At 46.3% G+C, this 14,444-nt stretch overlaps 1 protein-coding gene across 10 annotated transcripts in view; it reads right to left on the bottom strand.

Moving 5' to 3' along the window:
* Positions 1-365: 365 nt before the first annotated feature.
* LOC105187725 (nephrin) overlaps positions 366-14,444 on the bottom strand; it is a 294,355-nt gene continuing 280,276 nt past the window's right edge. For 3 of the 10 annotated variants that reach the window (XM_025304396.1, XM_025304430.1, XM_025304398.1), the window contains 5 exons: positions 13,930-14,274; positions 5,564-5,851; positions 4,799-4,893; positions 1,721-1,996; positions 366-839 (listed from right to left, as the gene is read on the bottom strand). In XM_025304396.1, coding sequence (XP_025160181.1) covers positions 762-839; positions 1,721-1,996; positions 4,799-4,893; positions 5,564-5,851; positions 13,930-14,274 — 1,082 coding nt within the window. In that variant the 3' untranslated portion in view covers positions 366-761. The remainder of the gene's footprint in view (positions 840-1,720; positions 1,997-4,798; positions 4,894-5,563; positions 5,852-13,929; positions 14,275-14,444) is intronic. The other 7 variants (XM_025304402.1, XM_025304408.1, XM_025304404.1 and 4 more) reach the window with 5 other exon arrangements.

Genomic DNA, 14,444 nt, shown 5'->3' with positions numbered 1-14,444 from the left:
AGAGAACTCCGTCACGGGAGGGTCGCAAGTCCCATAGGCGCGCCTTGGGATTGAAGATCGTGACGGATAACCCTCTGATAACGTGTCTATTATCTCATTTTTCTCATAAAACTTCAAACTATAACGCGCTCCTCCTCGTTCGGGGATCAAGACAGCGCTCGCGCCGCGAGCCTCGAGTTTCACGGACGGCTGAAGAGAAAAAGGGTTCAAGCTTTTCCAGCTCCGACCGACCACACTATCACAAATCATTCAGAAAGCGCATAATCCTTCTCTCTCTCTCTCTCTCTCTCTCTCTCTCTCTCTCTCTCTCTCTCTCTCTCTCTCTCTCTCTCTCACACGCACACACACACACACACATACGTGTACGCACACTCTCTCTTTTTCTCTCTTTCTCCTCTATGTATACGTATATAATATACTCCGCGCGATTTCGTTAATTACTTTCATCGTCGAACGAATCTTCTATTCAACACTCGTATAGTATAAGAAGTTACTGTAACAATTTCCGCCGACGGAGGGGCCGCGGCGCCTCCCTCGAAGAACTTCGCATTTAACACGTACGTGGGATCGATGTGTACTCTGTATTTTTTTCTTCTTGTTCCTCTTCTCCTAGAAGGAAAAAAGTTGGAGGAGGGGCGGGCGGGATTGGAAAGGTAAGGCGGGAAGAGAAGGGAAAGAGGAGGGATGGAGTGGGAGGGTGTACATTAAGAGACGTTCAGGGGGCTAAATGGAATCGTGGATTACGGTGCAGCTTGCTGAAATCATGTCGTCGGTGCGTTCGAAGAGGGCGTCGTGTCGGTGCGCCAGATTGAGCTGCCCGAATGGCTGATCGTAGTGATCTAGAAGAGAGAGGGAGAGAGGCACGGATCAACGGTTAAAGCTCATTTATCGTCCGGTTAGCGATGTTGCCAGCGAGAGAGAGAGAGAGAGGGGGGGGACAGAATCCAGCGTTCATCAGCCAGTCCGTTTGAGTCTCCGATCTTCGCGAGATCACCGTACAGTCCGCCAATTCGGTTGATACTTTTATTGTTTCGAGTAATGGAGCTAGTTGCCCCGTTGTGTTAACAGCTGTCGCGACTTCGTATCTACTGCAGCTTCCGAGCGCTTGACTTGAAATTACTCGGAGGATCTCGGACGGTTGAGAGTTGGCTCGTTAGTTTTGGGAATTCTTATTCGGTCGTCTTTGGAGACAGAAAGAAGTAGAGGATCCTTTGAGGGTCGGGAAGAAATGGATCGTTAGCGTTTTGCAGCTTGGACAAAATTGAATGTTATGAGCGAGCGGAATTTGATAACGTTTGTACGAAGCAAATTAATATATTAAACAATTTACAAACAGAAACACACCTGTCTAGACTTCTAGAGCGTTGTAAGGATTTGACTAAACAAATCACCAATTTATTGGTATATTTAGTAGTAGTCTTTACAATTTGATTGATCTCAAAATACTCCGACTGAATTTAATCCGATGGAAATGAAATTATATTTTTGTTTCCTTTAGTCGTTGTGTAAAACGTTCTGCAGTTTAATATATAGCGGATCTGTTTTCAGTTATTGTAGCAGAAAACGAAGCTTCCAGTCGGAGCAGGAGATTTGATTTCTGTGTGAACCCGCAAATGCGAGAAATTCAAAGGACGAACTTCATAGACGAAGGACTGGCCGAATCGCGACTCTCTCACCGTCGGCATCGTCCTGAAGAAATGGTGGCTGCACGCGCTGTTACCTTATTGTCGTGTCCGATCAATGGCGTCTCCGCCGTGATCTCGTCGCTGGGACGATTCATGTACGGGTGTGGTGGTGGCACGTAAATCGGTTTAGAATGACTGGCGACTTGCGCGTAAATCGTCGGCTCCTGGATCGGTTGTCTGCGCGTCAAAGTCGACATGGGCAGCAGCTGGGGCCGTTGGATGCTGGAGATTTGCACGGGCTGGTAGCAATTTAGAGGTATCCGCCGGTTTCCCCTGAGCGTTAACTCGGCGTATGTTAGCTCGGATCCCTGCTGAGAGCATAGTATTACTTCCTGAATCGACTCGGCTCGGCTCGTCTCGTATCGTTATTACAAATACGCGCCTCTCCGATCAACTCACAACGAATGCATTATGCAAGTTCGCGTTCATTTTCAATGAGAAGGTCGATCGATCGGCTGATTACGGCTGCAGGGAGGAAAGTTTCGCCGTGAGTTGTCAGAGAATTAATTAGGGGAAATCATCAGGTCATTCTGTAAGTAATATACTTTCTTGAAACTCATTTTCGACGCAAGATATTAAGACTTTACTTTTACGCTTCACTGAGACGATAAAGAGAATGCCGTTTCAAAGGTATAAAAAAAAAGTATACATACATGAGTAGATAAATAAACAATTTTATTGATTTTCTAACGCATAAAGAGTCCTTTCAACAGCGTCGCAGGAAAAAGAAAGAGTACAGAGAAAAATTGATCGATTTATTAACTTTAACAAATGGAAGGAGACAAAAATATAATTTTGCATTTCGTTTAGATTAAATTTAGTCGAAACGTTTAGAAATCAATCATTGTAAGCATCCACTGCTAAATTTATCGAGAAATTGGTGTTTCATTCAGCCAGATTTTGTTTAGCCAAATATCTTGGAGTTCATTCACACGTCTGTCTGAGAGTGTTTAATGCTCCAATTTGCTTTATAAAGGGTGTCCCAAAATTCACGCAAGAAGTAATTTTGATAGAAAACACAGGTTTGTAATTAAAAATTGTAAATTTTTTATTGATTCATAAAGTATACCGGGTACCGGAATATCGGGTAAACGACCACAGCGAAAAGAGTTCGTTGAATGGATTATGGAACAACAACAAGTGGATGCTGATTTTTCGAACAAAATCATCTTCAGCGATGAGGCTCATTTTCATCTTGACGGCTTGGTTAATCGACAAAATTGTCGCATTTGGGGTTCAGAAAATCCACGAGTGATTGTTGAGAAACAAATGTATCCACAAAGTGTCACTGTTTGGTGCGGATTTTGGGCTGGAGGCATCATCGGACCATTTTTCTTCGAAAATGCGGCTGGTCAGGCAATAACAGTTAATGGTGCTCGCTATCGCGACATAATAATCCAGTTTTTTGTGCCTAAATTGCAAGATATGGATGTGGACGACATGTGGTTTCAATAAGACGGCGCCACATACCATACAGCCCGAGAAATAATTCAATTACTGCATGAGTCATTTCCTGGTCGTGTAATTTCCCGTTTTGGTGATCAGATCATGCGATTTAACGCCGTTGGACTTTTTTCTTTGGGGTTTTTTGAAGTCTAAGGTTTATGCCAACAAGCCCACGACCACCCACGCCTTGAAGGAGGAAATTGTGCGCTGTATCAACGAAATTCAGCCACATTTATGCAAAACGGTCATGGAAAATTTCAACAAAAGAGTGCATATGTGCCAGCAAAGCCGTGGAGGCCATTTACCCGATATGCTATTCCATACATAACCCTATACTGTATACTTTATGAATCAATAAAAAATTTACAATTTTTACTTATAAACCTGTGTTTTCTATCAAAATTACTTCTTGCGTGAATTTTGGGACACCCTTTATGTACGTCGTCTAAGGAAGATGTATCTGTTTGTCTAAAGTAAAATAAGAAACGACACTGCTTTTAGAATGACTTGATACCTGAGAGGATTAATCAGAGAGACACATTAACAAGGAACATCCATGAAGTGTGTGTCTCTGATTTCGACGAAACTTGGCATATTTGTAGAGTAGTCAAAAATAAGAAACCCATATTTTTTTATCGACAATAGCTCAGATTTAACGGGTGAAACTATTTCTCAAAGTTTCATCTCCTTTATGTTATCTCAATAATTATTCCAGCTAGGAAAAAACTTTCTAAATAAAAATAGTTTCTTATGCCGTACAATTTTTGTTTAAAAAGATTTTTCCTATCTGCAATAAGTATCGAGACAGCATAAAGGGGATAAAACTTTGAGGGACAGTTTCACCCCTTAAATCTGAGTCATTAAAAGTCTGAGCCGATAAAAAAATACGTGTCTCTTATTTTTGGCTATTCTACAAATATGCCAAGTTTCATCGAAATCGGAGACACACATTTCGCGGATGTTCCTTGTAAGTATTGTTTCGTGAAATAAAAATTCGACGCTTCGAAAGCGCCAAAGTTCATGTGAGATTGATCACGTCGCAGAGGCCCACCTAAATGCGATTGGTTGTGTTTTAATTCTCACAAACGAAAGTGCACTTCAGCGCGGTGATATCGCTTTACGCGCGCAATTGCGCGCCCATAGGGTGTATGAAAATTCGCAATCGCCAAAATTATATCGGTTTTGCGCCGTTCACTAACGCGTAGTGTAACGCGCGTTCCGGGCTGAATGCGCCCGATGTGGATTGTTGTTATATCAATATAGATTTTTGATCAATTACATAAAAATCCATCGGATACAAAAAACGGTATATTTGCATACCTCATCTTTTATGGAATAAATTTGCACAGGTGATCCGAGAAACATATTGTATCGCGCGTATATTTCTGGACATATTGGAATATATTATTATATTGTTTTTATCCGAATCGTTACATGATGGATAAGAGCGACATTTTTGTCCCTCCGCTTTCTCGCGCAAAATTGACGTAATAACGTTCGTTATACATATCGAACGCTCGCGCGTGATTCCAAATGGAGATTATTGCTAGACTAGTTTTATCAGCCAGACGTGAATTAATTATGCAACGGACACATCGGGGAGGGACGAATTCAGCCCGGGGGATGAATAATGACAGAAATTACAGTTGATCCGTGAGAGAACTTACGTTGTTTGCACCGGTGAAGGTGTTCGCGTCCGGGCGTTGCTGCTGCAGCACGTATCGCGGTGATGCTCCTTTGCATAGTTCCGCGTATGAATTTTCTACAATGGAGTAAAGCGAAGATATCACGTCGTTGCTTGTTGCGCCAGTGAATTCCTATGTGTCTCATGCACATGACACGGTGTCAACCGAGAATAAAGAGTATGCTATTCGCGCGAATCGGCAGCGCGAGGTCCTCGCTCCGTACTGAGAACCATGTCCATCCATGTGATTCGACACTCGCGGAGCTAGGACGATCTTCGGGAAACACGATTGTCCATAACGCGTCGTCGTTGTTTTACTCGACAAATTGTTAACCGATTACGAGGGAACTCGTGTTTTGTTAGTCAAATATCGCCGGACGAACTATTCTAATTTATTCACCATACGAAGAGATCGAATTCCGACGAAATAAAGTAAGAGAGAAAATCTTATAACTTTCATCATGAGAAATCTCGGTGAAAGTAACGAAGAATGTTATTATTATTATTATTACCCGAAACCCCGACAAGATTAAAAAGAAGAAAGAAAAAGAGAAGGAATATTATTAATATTATCATTATTATTATTAATCTCGCGATATATCAAGAGCGATCGAGTAACGGGAGACAAGGAGCGCGCGATCTGTCTCACGCGACGTGCGTTTATTATGCAGCCGAAGAGAAAGGAGGAAGCACAGAGGAGAGGCGGAGGAGCATGCTGAGCAAAGCGAAGTGACAGGTTCTCGCCTACCATTTGCGTGCGGTATTATATCGGGATCCTTCTCGAAACTCTCGATGCTATCGGCGTTGAGGGGCAAGGTCGCCGATTTGTCACGCGGGGACGAGGCGCCGGTCCCCGACGCCGCCAGGTTCGCCATGCCGCCGTCGTCATGAGAATCCTTGTCCTCCTGAGATCGGGGTCGATAACGCAGCTTGACAGCCATCACGATCACGAAGATCACCAGGAGCAACCCCGCTGCGGCTCCCACCACGGCGCCCAGCAGCGGACCCGACAGCGACAACATAACTGGCGTTAGGGCTGCAAGTTGTATTCAATTGTTTCCAGGCGATTACGAAGAAAAGAGGGGACGGGAAGGGCGTGAACGGTAGAGAGACAGAAAAAGAGAGAGAGAGAGAGTGGCAGAAAAAGAGAGAAAGGAAGAGAAGAGAGACAACACAGCGGAACATTGTGAAACTTGTGCTGGTGATCGGTTCGCGAGGGCGATAAACCGCTCCGTCGATTGTTACAACAACGAGAAACATCCATTGTTGTTTAGCCGAGGAGTGCAAGGCAAGGCATGGTCGTAAGTTCGCAACGATCGGATAAGATATTGCAGCTTGTAGACGCGCCGGATTCTTCGCGATTCTTTTTCCCTGGGAGAGGAGAAGAAAGAGAGGGAGAGGGAGAGAGAGAGAGAGAGAGAGAGAGAGAGAGAGAGAGAGAGAGAGAGAGAGAGAGAGAGAGAGAGAGAGAGAGAGAGAGAGAGAGAGAGAGAGAAAAGACCTGCGCGATGTTCTCTAAGGACGAACAAGCGGGCTCAGTTTTCTCCTCTTTTGTACCTTCGGCTTTGGGATTTTTAATTAAGACCGAATTAAAGAAATATCTCGTTGGCCAAGTGTTTTATAAGGTTCATTTTATGCCGTGAGAGATGACGATTTCTTGGCGCAGATTGGATAAATTGTCTCACAGCCGCGCTGTTTCGTCGTATATTAGGACGCAAAGAAAAAAAGGGAAGGAAAGTAGGAAAAGAAAAATGACCGTGACGAGTGGCTGTCCGTGCGAACGATGGAACTCTCGGAAAAAGTCGCAAATGGGCAGCGACTTTTCGCGCTATTTCGGGAACCGAGCCATATTCAGGGGGTTGCAGGGGGAGGGAGGGGCCAGCAGTTACCTCATATGTCGTTATACTCAAATTACCACAATAACTCTCCACCGTGCAACCTTTTCTTCGGGGTTCTGCGATTTATCGACCCTCGGCTCGGGACTTGACTTTTTTTCTCTCCGTCGATCTATATTCTCTGCGGGCGAAATATGGGAATATTCGCAATGCCGCTGTTCGCTGGTCGAGTGACGCAGGTTCACTAACGTGAACATTTCGAAAGTGCACACGTATCGACAGCTGATACTTAGCGATAACAGAAACGAAATAAAAATAAAAAGATGCGATGTCATTTAAAGGTCGAGAAAAACTTTCCTCGTATTTTCCGCGTCCCTTGAACGATTTTTCCGTTAAATACAGCAAGACAGCTTGTTGCTACGACGTCTTATCGGACATCGAAAATAAGATTTGTAGCTTCCTAAGGAAACGAGATAACGTGTGTTAACAAAAATCTAGATAAGACATGTGTAAAATGCGTTGAAGGGGGAAATAATACCATGCTGCGACTCGCGGATGTCAATTCGATTATAGGTAAAATATTCTCGATTGGGAAAACGGATTTTCCGGCTCATTTGTGCGATCATCCCGCTGTATTCTTTACGAACGGAGCGCAGTTTTGTTTAAAGCTGACGACTATTTTCATCGCGACTGACCGAATCGGCAGAAGTGCGTTGTGAAATTGTTCGCGAGAGATCAGGCGCGCGTGGTTGATCTCTTTATAAAAAGAGAGAAAGGAAGAGAGAGAGAGAGAGAGAGAGAGAGAGAGAGAGAGAGAGAGAGAGAGAGAGAGAGAGAGAGAGAGAGAGAGAGAGAGAGAGAGAGAGAGAGAGAGAGAGAGAGAGGGAGAGGGAGAGGGAGAGAGAGATACAAAATCTACCATATCTTGTGCCGGTCTTTTTGTGTCGACGGTAAACAAACGGTACGCGACGACTAATATCTCGTTATTATGCTCGTGGAAAAAGTATGTCGTGATACCAGCCCGTAGAAAAAAAAAGAATTTATAAAAGGGAAGAAAATAAAGAAAAAAGAAAAAACGCATCTCGCGTAACGAGAATATTCATGAGCTCGCGAGTGTCGCGCGTAAATTTATAAATTCAAATTATGACAAATTCCAATGATCGCGCCAACTGATGCATACGCTCGACGAAGGGATGTGTGTTATTTCTGACTAAGAAGAATATCGTTGGAGAAACAGAGAGAGAGAGAGAGAGAGAGAGAGAGAGAGAGAGAGAGAAAAAGAGAGAGAGAGAGAGAGAAAAAGAGAGAGAGAGAGAGAGAGAGAGAGATGTATATATATATAACTGTAGAGAATGACAGACAATTTTTTTTTCAAAAAAGAACGTGCGACAACGTTATATCCGCGTTTTCGTCCGCGAGATCTTTCGCTGCATTTTTCGCCGTGAGGATCTTATGAACAGTTCTTGCGCGACTCTTTATTCGCATGCAATTAAAATCCGCGCAACATGTAACCCGCAACATAAATCCGACTTAGAAGCGAAAGACCCGCAGGTCGCAGGCGTGGCGTCCTGGAGACGTTCTGAAACATCTCTGATATGTTTAGAGTAAGCATAGTACACGCGTGCGGATATCTATGTGTATACCGTGTGTATTTGCAGTTTGGCCCATAAAAAATGGTCGTAAAAAGTGCGCAGATATAACGTTTCCCTCGCAACCGCAGCGCGATCGTAAAGGCAGCTTCGTTGGATCCGCACGGGGTGGTGCTCTTGAAGTACATTGCGACCTACGCAACTGCCAAGCGCAATGAAAATTTATAGCACGCTCGTCATCCCGCAGATATAATTATTTTCATCAATCGCGTCATATTGCTGCCTGCCCGTTAAAATTCACACTCAAGTCTCATCGACTAATTCTTCCTCCACGTCTGCGTCGCGCCCTGTCGTATCTCGCGGATATTTTCCGTCCTTTAAAACAATAGGGAATTAAGTGAACAATTTTCATCCGTAAGCAACGTTAAATTAGTGTGCAGTTAGATTAGATTAGAAGAGCGAAAGGTTTTCGTGATTTTAACGCCTCAAGATCGTGTCGTCAAATCTCGCGTTACCGAGCCAATTTCTAACTTATGAACGAGAAGCGAGGAATGAATTCTCTCCTCTCCGTTTTCATTTTCCATTAGGATACTTCGCTCGTTGGATCTTCACTTACCAACTCTCTCCAGTCACATCGTCGTGTTCGTAATGTCATTATCGCGAAATAAAACTCGGGTGAAATATCGTTTGAACTTTCCGCGAATTAACGAGCGGGCGTATTTAACCGGACAGACAAATTCCCTCATGTCGGATGTGGGGGGAAGCCGTGCTCGGCGAATGCCACTTCCGTAAGAGGTACAAGTCGCGGTTCTTTGTCATCAAAAAATAATCCTCGCAAATGCTGTCTGCAGTCGACGAGTGTTTGCCCGGATCATAGGTCATGCAACCGCATTAGCAATGAATTTGGGATTCAAATGCACTCTATCTTGAATTCTCTGCTGCGGTGCTCACAAGTTCGGGGCTAATCAAAACCCACTTATATTCGCGAACTCTGTTAAACGAATGCCTCTTCGCTAGCTCGTTCCCGTTTCGCCGCTTCCTCTCCTACTCGCTCTCCCTATCTTCTCGCTTTCTCTCTCTCTCTCTCTCTCTCTCTCTCTCTCTCTCTCTCTCTCTCTCTCTCTCTCACGCCATCTCTCGCCATCTCTTTCCCTCTCCGTTTCCACTAAGATGATATTAAAGTCAACACGCGCGCACGTCAACATTCGCGAACATCAAACTAAGCTAATGACGATTTGAATTCATGCCTTTCGAGTACGTGCATAGAAAATGTATTTTATCGGGCCAAACGCGAATCTCGGATATATTTTCTTATTTGAACGGAGTTTCGACGTATAGACAGCAGACAGAGAATATATGGACATGGGGAATACGACAGAGAGAAAAAGGGAAAAAGAATGACAGAAAGAAAATGTAAAGTTTTTACGAGTTCATCTGTGTCGAAGCGATACGGAAAGAAGAGGAAAAAAGGGACATCGAGACGGCGCTGCGAAATATAATAAAGACGACAAAATCGATATGATATTTTCAAGCAGGAGTTGTGCTCCTTACGAGAGAAGAGGTCGTACATCTTCTATTGTTAAGGATTTTAAAACGTCACCCTCTGTCGCGTGAAATAGATAGCAAGTAGGAAATGCTTACGCGAAGGTAAATGTTTGGAAATACTACTTCACCAACAAAGAGTCGCGCACTTTTACGGTTCTCGCAGGAAGGATGATCGTTTTGTGAATCTTCTTGCATCTCTTTCGAAAATTGATTGAGAAGTTTCTTTGTCTTATTCGACAAACTCTACATGCGAAAGTAATTTTTTATCATTCGTTCGCTTTCGAATCCAAGGTGGGTTTCGTTAAGTTTGCTTTGGTTTGGTTTGGTTTGACTTGGTTACGTTAAGTCTATCTCGTGTCGTCGAGAGCTGCGCGACACGACGCCGGCGCGCGGCGTGCTAATGTGTGTTACATAAATTATACAAATTCGCGGGGAATTAATAGGAGCGACGAAAGTGTACGCGATCCAATGATGTACGCGCTCGTAATGATAAACGAGGTGAATAATCGCTTTTGAGCTTCTGAGATTCTCATTGAAATCAGACGCGCCGGATTCGTTCCCCGGGCAACCTCGTGCGCGCGCGCGCGGAACTTCCTTATGGCACGGCGCGTTAGGAACCTGGATGCGGACAAATCTTTAGCGCATGACTCGAGCATCTTCGTAAGCATCGCCACCCCGCCGCGTCACCGGAGCGCATGCAGCTTTGTTGTCTTCGAGCCTAAGCTGCGCTTTTCACAGTGAGTTTATCCATTAATTTGCGAAAGATTAATCGAAAGCACCGGAAGCCGCCGGAAGCCGCCTTCGTGTAACATGCTAGCGCCGCCTCCTCGCGGAAATCACCGCGTGCAGGAAGCGCACGAGAGATTATCTGATCGCGGTAGTCTGCTGTCTGTATGATTCATAGCGGGAGCTGCGAATTATCGACGGTACGCGAGTTCGCCACCGTGTCGCGTGAAGGTTGCGTTGAAAAAAACATATAAAAATATAATGGCTAATATCGGGTCCTAACGCTCTCGAATGCACCGGAATCACCATCTCGCTTGAACGTTTCAAATCGCACTTGACACATCGGCGACCGATGACGAGGAAGCTCGTGTTTCGTTGATCGAACGTTATTGGCCGGCCCACGGGTTACTCGTGTTTCAAAAATTGTTTGTTAAAGGCGTAAAAAATAGCCGGATTGCGGACAAGGGGTCGGACGGGTTGAACAATGTCGAGAAGAGGCGGTCGAATAGGTGTCAATTTATTAAAAATCGCCCGTGAAAAAACAAAAGCACGATGCTTGCGAAACAGCCGGTCAACGACGTGTTAATACACAGCGAAGGAAAAACCGCAAATCTAAAAAATACGAAATATCTGTCGCGCGGTTTTTGTACCGTGAGAGAATTGCGAGAATCGAGTGTCGGCGAATTACGTGGGTTTTTGCGATCGAGCGGAATGCAGCGAGCGAGCGAGCGTGCGCGGAAAAGGTCGTTCTGTCCTTTCGGGACGGAAAAACCAGAGGATCTCGCGCGCGATAACGTTTCTCGTGATGTCTCAACGATGGATGGCAGCGTGTACATCACCACACAACGATTTCGACAAGCACGAAGATCGGGTTTGACCGCAGAGCAATTTTGGTTGAATGCCTCTCGACACGGTTTACACGTACAAGCGGTCGCCTTATTGGTGTCTCTTGGAAACAAGTCCTCTCGACTTTGCGCGCGCTCTCTCTCCCTCTCTCCCTCTCTCCCTCTCATCCGTGTATGTGCGCTAACTGTTTACAGGATGCACCCGGGCGAGCCGACTTCCGCCACGAATGCACGGCGAAATCTTCGATTAGCATATCTGCGCCGCTGATCTCCGCAATGTCGTTCGCGATATCATTGTATGCATCAAAACCGGCGACGAAAGTGCACGTAAAATAACATAATCGCGCTTAGAGACGGCTACGTGTTTATCACGTGCGATCGCGTGTTTATCATGTGCGAAAGACACGTGGCTTGTTAGCGTCCGGGGGACGAGAACTGTTCGTGCAAACGATCGTCCTACAAAAAGCTCAACGTCTCGTTACACAGCAGATTACGTAAAAGCGTGCTTTCTAATCTACGTGCAATACTTCTCTATACAATACATAATGCATTTTATCTACACAATACACTAATGTACATGTACACACACACACAAACAAACACACACACACACACACACACACACGTATAGAGAGACAAGCTGGCGTATACTTTAAGTGATGAATGACGTGGGAAAAATTAACAACGGAACACACTCACGTAGTACGCGCGGGGGAAGTTTCGCTGGAAGTTTCGAGAGAAACGAAATACACAATGGCAGACTGCAGGAAGCTCTAGCCGCGTCGTATCTACCTACCAGTGCAATCCGCAGAAAACAGGCAGAATCTCTCATCTGCTCCCTTCCCTCCCTGCCCCGTCTCTTTCATTCTCTTACTCACTCACACACTACGGGCACGAGCGTGAAGCGTAACGCAGACTACGGATTCGCGTCAACACGAGTCTGCAGCATGCAGATTGACCGTATCGTACAAACGATGTAACAATATTCCGCGAGTCAATCGCGAGATTCTCCGGTGATTGCCCTTAATCCGATAGTTCATTCGTTCGTCGATGGATAGAAAAAACCTCGGGAGTGTGGCCCTCGTGTGTACGCGCGAGGTAAATATGCAAATTTCGAGATAGTACCTCCGTGATGAATTTGCGGAGGCGCCGACACGTCAGACGGCCGCCGTCGCTTGAGCGTTTTCACCGCGCGAACGATGAGACAGATGATGTGGATTACTACCATCACTGCCGCTATTGTTACCTTCTCCGGCACCTTCGCAGACGGCCGCAAGTAGACCGTGCAGATTGGCACGACAGCCTTAACACGCGGTGCGATTGATTTGTTAGCATTTTCCAATCGTACGCATTTGTTTCCGGCCGTCGACGCGGAGATTACTCAATGAAACCGAATTTAAAAGCCATTAAGAGTACACGCATGAAATATCGATTGCGAGACCCACACAAGTGAGAGCCATAGGAATGAGCTACCAAGCCCGCAAAGTTCACCGCTTGGACACATCGATCCCGCTTCCTATAATCCGATAATCAGTAAATAAATCATTAATGCCTACGAGATTGCAAAATCCTGATAACTTAATTAACGCCACCATGTGCCGAGGTTGTTACGCCGGTCTAATAATGCAAAATTTCCCCACGTAACGTTACGTTCTTGGCCGTGTTGAAAACTGTCTATCGCGCACGTTCTCAAGCTTCACGTCTCAATTTCGTCCGTCAGTAGAAAATATTCCGTCTTTTATTCCGTACGTCTCATTACATCTGACTCATTAGCCGAGCTCTGGTACCGATCGTGGTAGCCTTAATTCGCACGGTATGCGAGTGGTTTATGTGGTACTGGATAAGCACCGAGAGAGACAGAGACAGAAAGGGAGAGAGAGAGAGAGAGACAGAGAGAGAGAGAGAGAGAGAGAGAGAGAGAGAGACAGAGAGAGAGACAGAGAGAGAGAGAGAGAGAGAGAGAGAGAGAGAGAGAGAGAGAGAGAGAGAGAGAGAGAGAGAGAGTAAGGGATAACCGACGACGCGGCAAACGGCATAACTCAAGAGTGGAAATTCGTATAAATAAATGAATATCTGGGATGCACGCGTCAACAGAGACTGAGTCGCGATGACCTCTCGGCCAGTCTCGAAATCACGAGCGCGCAACGAGCATCCTCCGACAAAACGTATGTACAAGCGCTCAGGTTGGGAGAAGAGGAAAGAGAAAGGGTAGGTAGGAACAAAATTCGAAAGCGCGCGCACACACAAGTTCGCGCGTGCATGACATACGCACACAATACACACAAGCGGAAAAAGAACCGACACATCGATCCTCGCGACTCGCTCGACAACGACGACGATTTATCGCTCGTCGCTGCCGTCACGAGCGCGTGCTGTTAATTCGTCGCGCGCGCGCGCGCGCGCGAAAAGTACCGCGTCCGCGACGTTCGTCGGAACAACGACAGGGCGGCGACGCTCGGGGTTGGCGAGGCTGGCTGGCGGACGAGCGAGCGAGCGGGCGGGTGGGCGGGCGGGCGAGGGGGTGGTGGGGTAGGCGGGTCGGTAGGGACGATCCATTGTGTATCTGGGCCCTACCTGGGTATCGCTGGTGCTCCTGGGTATTACCCTCCCGAGCAAAGTGCAGGCTGTGCAGGACCGTGGCGTCGCTCATCGCCTGCGCCGTCATGACCCGAAGAGACAGCACCAGGCCGGACTGGCTCCTCTCGGCCGGCAGATTCGTCACCTCGAGCATGCTCGGCGTCAGGCTTGTCGTGGACGCCAACAGTCGCCTGGTGTCGGCGTCGAAGACCTGCAGTACGTAGGTGGCGGTGTTTTCGTCGAAGTACTCGCTCTCGGCGCAGCTCACCCGCACAGTCGTTCGGCTCTCCTCCCGAATCGTGCAATTCTCCGGCGAGGGTGGTTGCGCCAGCATTTCACCTGCTACCGGAAGTGGCACAACACACCAGCCTCAGCCTTCGTCTATTGACTCGAGAGAGTGCGAGTGGATGGCGAGTATCGGAGGAGGAGGAGGAGAGGAAGGAGAGGCCAGGTCGAGGGTAGTTTCGACGGCAACTTGGGAGCGAGAGTTGTTTTACGAGCGGGAGCTAGAA

The sequence above is a fragment of the Harpegnathos saltator genome, unplaced genomic scaffold, assembly GCF_003227715.2.
Source record: "Harpegnathos saltator strain DR-91 unplaced genomic scaffold, Hsal_v8.6 scaffold119, whole genome shotgun sequence".
Classification (NCBI taxonomy): domain Eukaryota; kingdom Metazoa; phylum Arthropoda; class Insecta; order Hymenoptera; family Formicidae; genus Harpegnathos; species Harpegnathos saltator.
The sequence above is the reverse complement of the archived record's forward strand: the minus strand, read 5'-3'. Positions and strand labels throughout refer to the sequence as shown.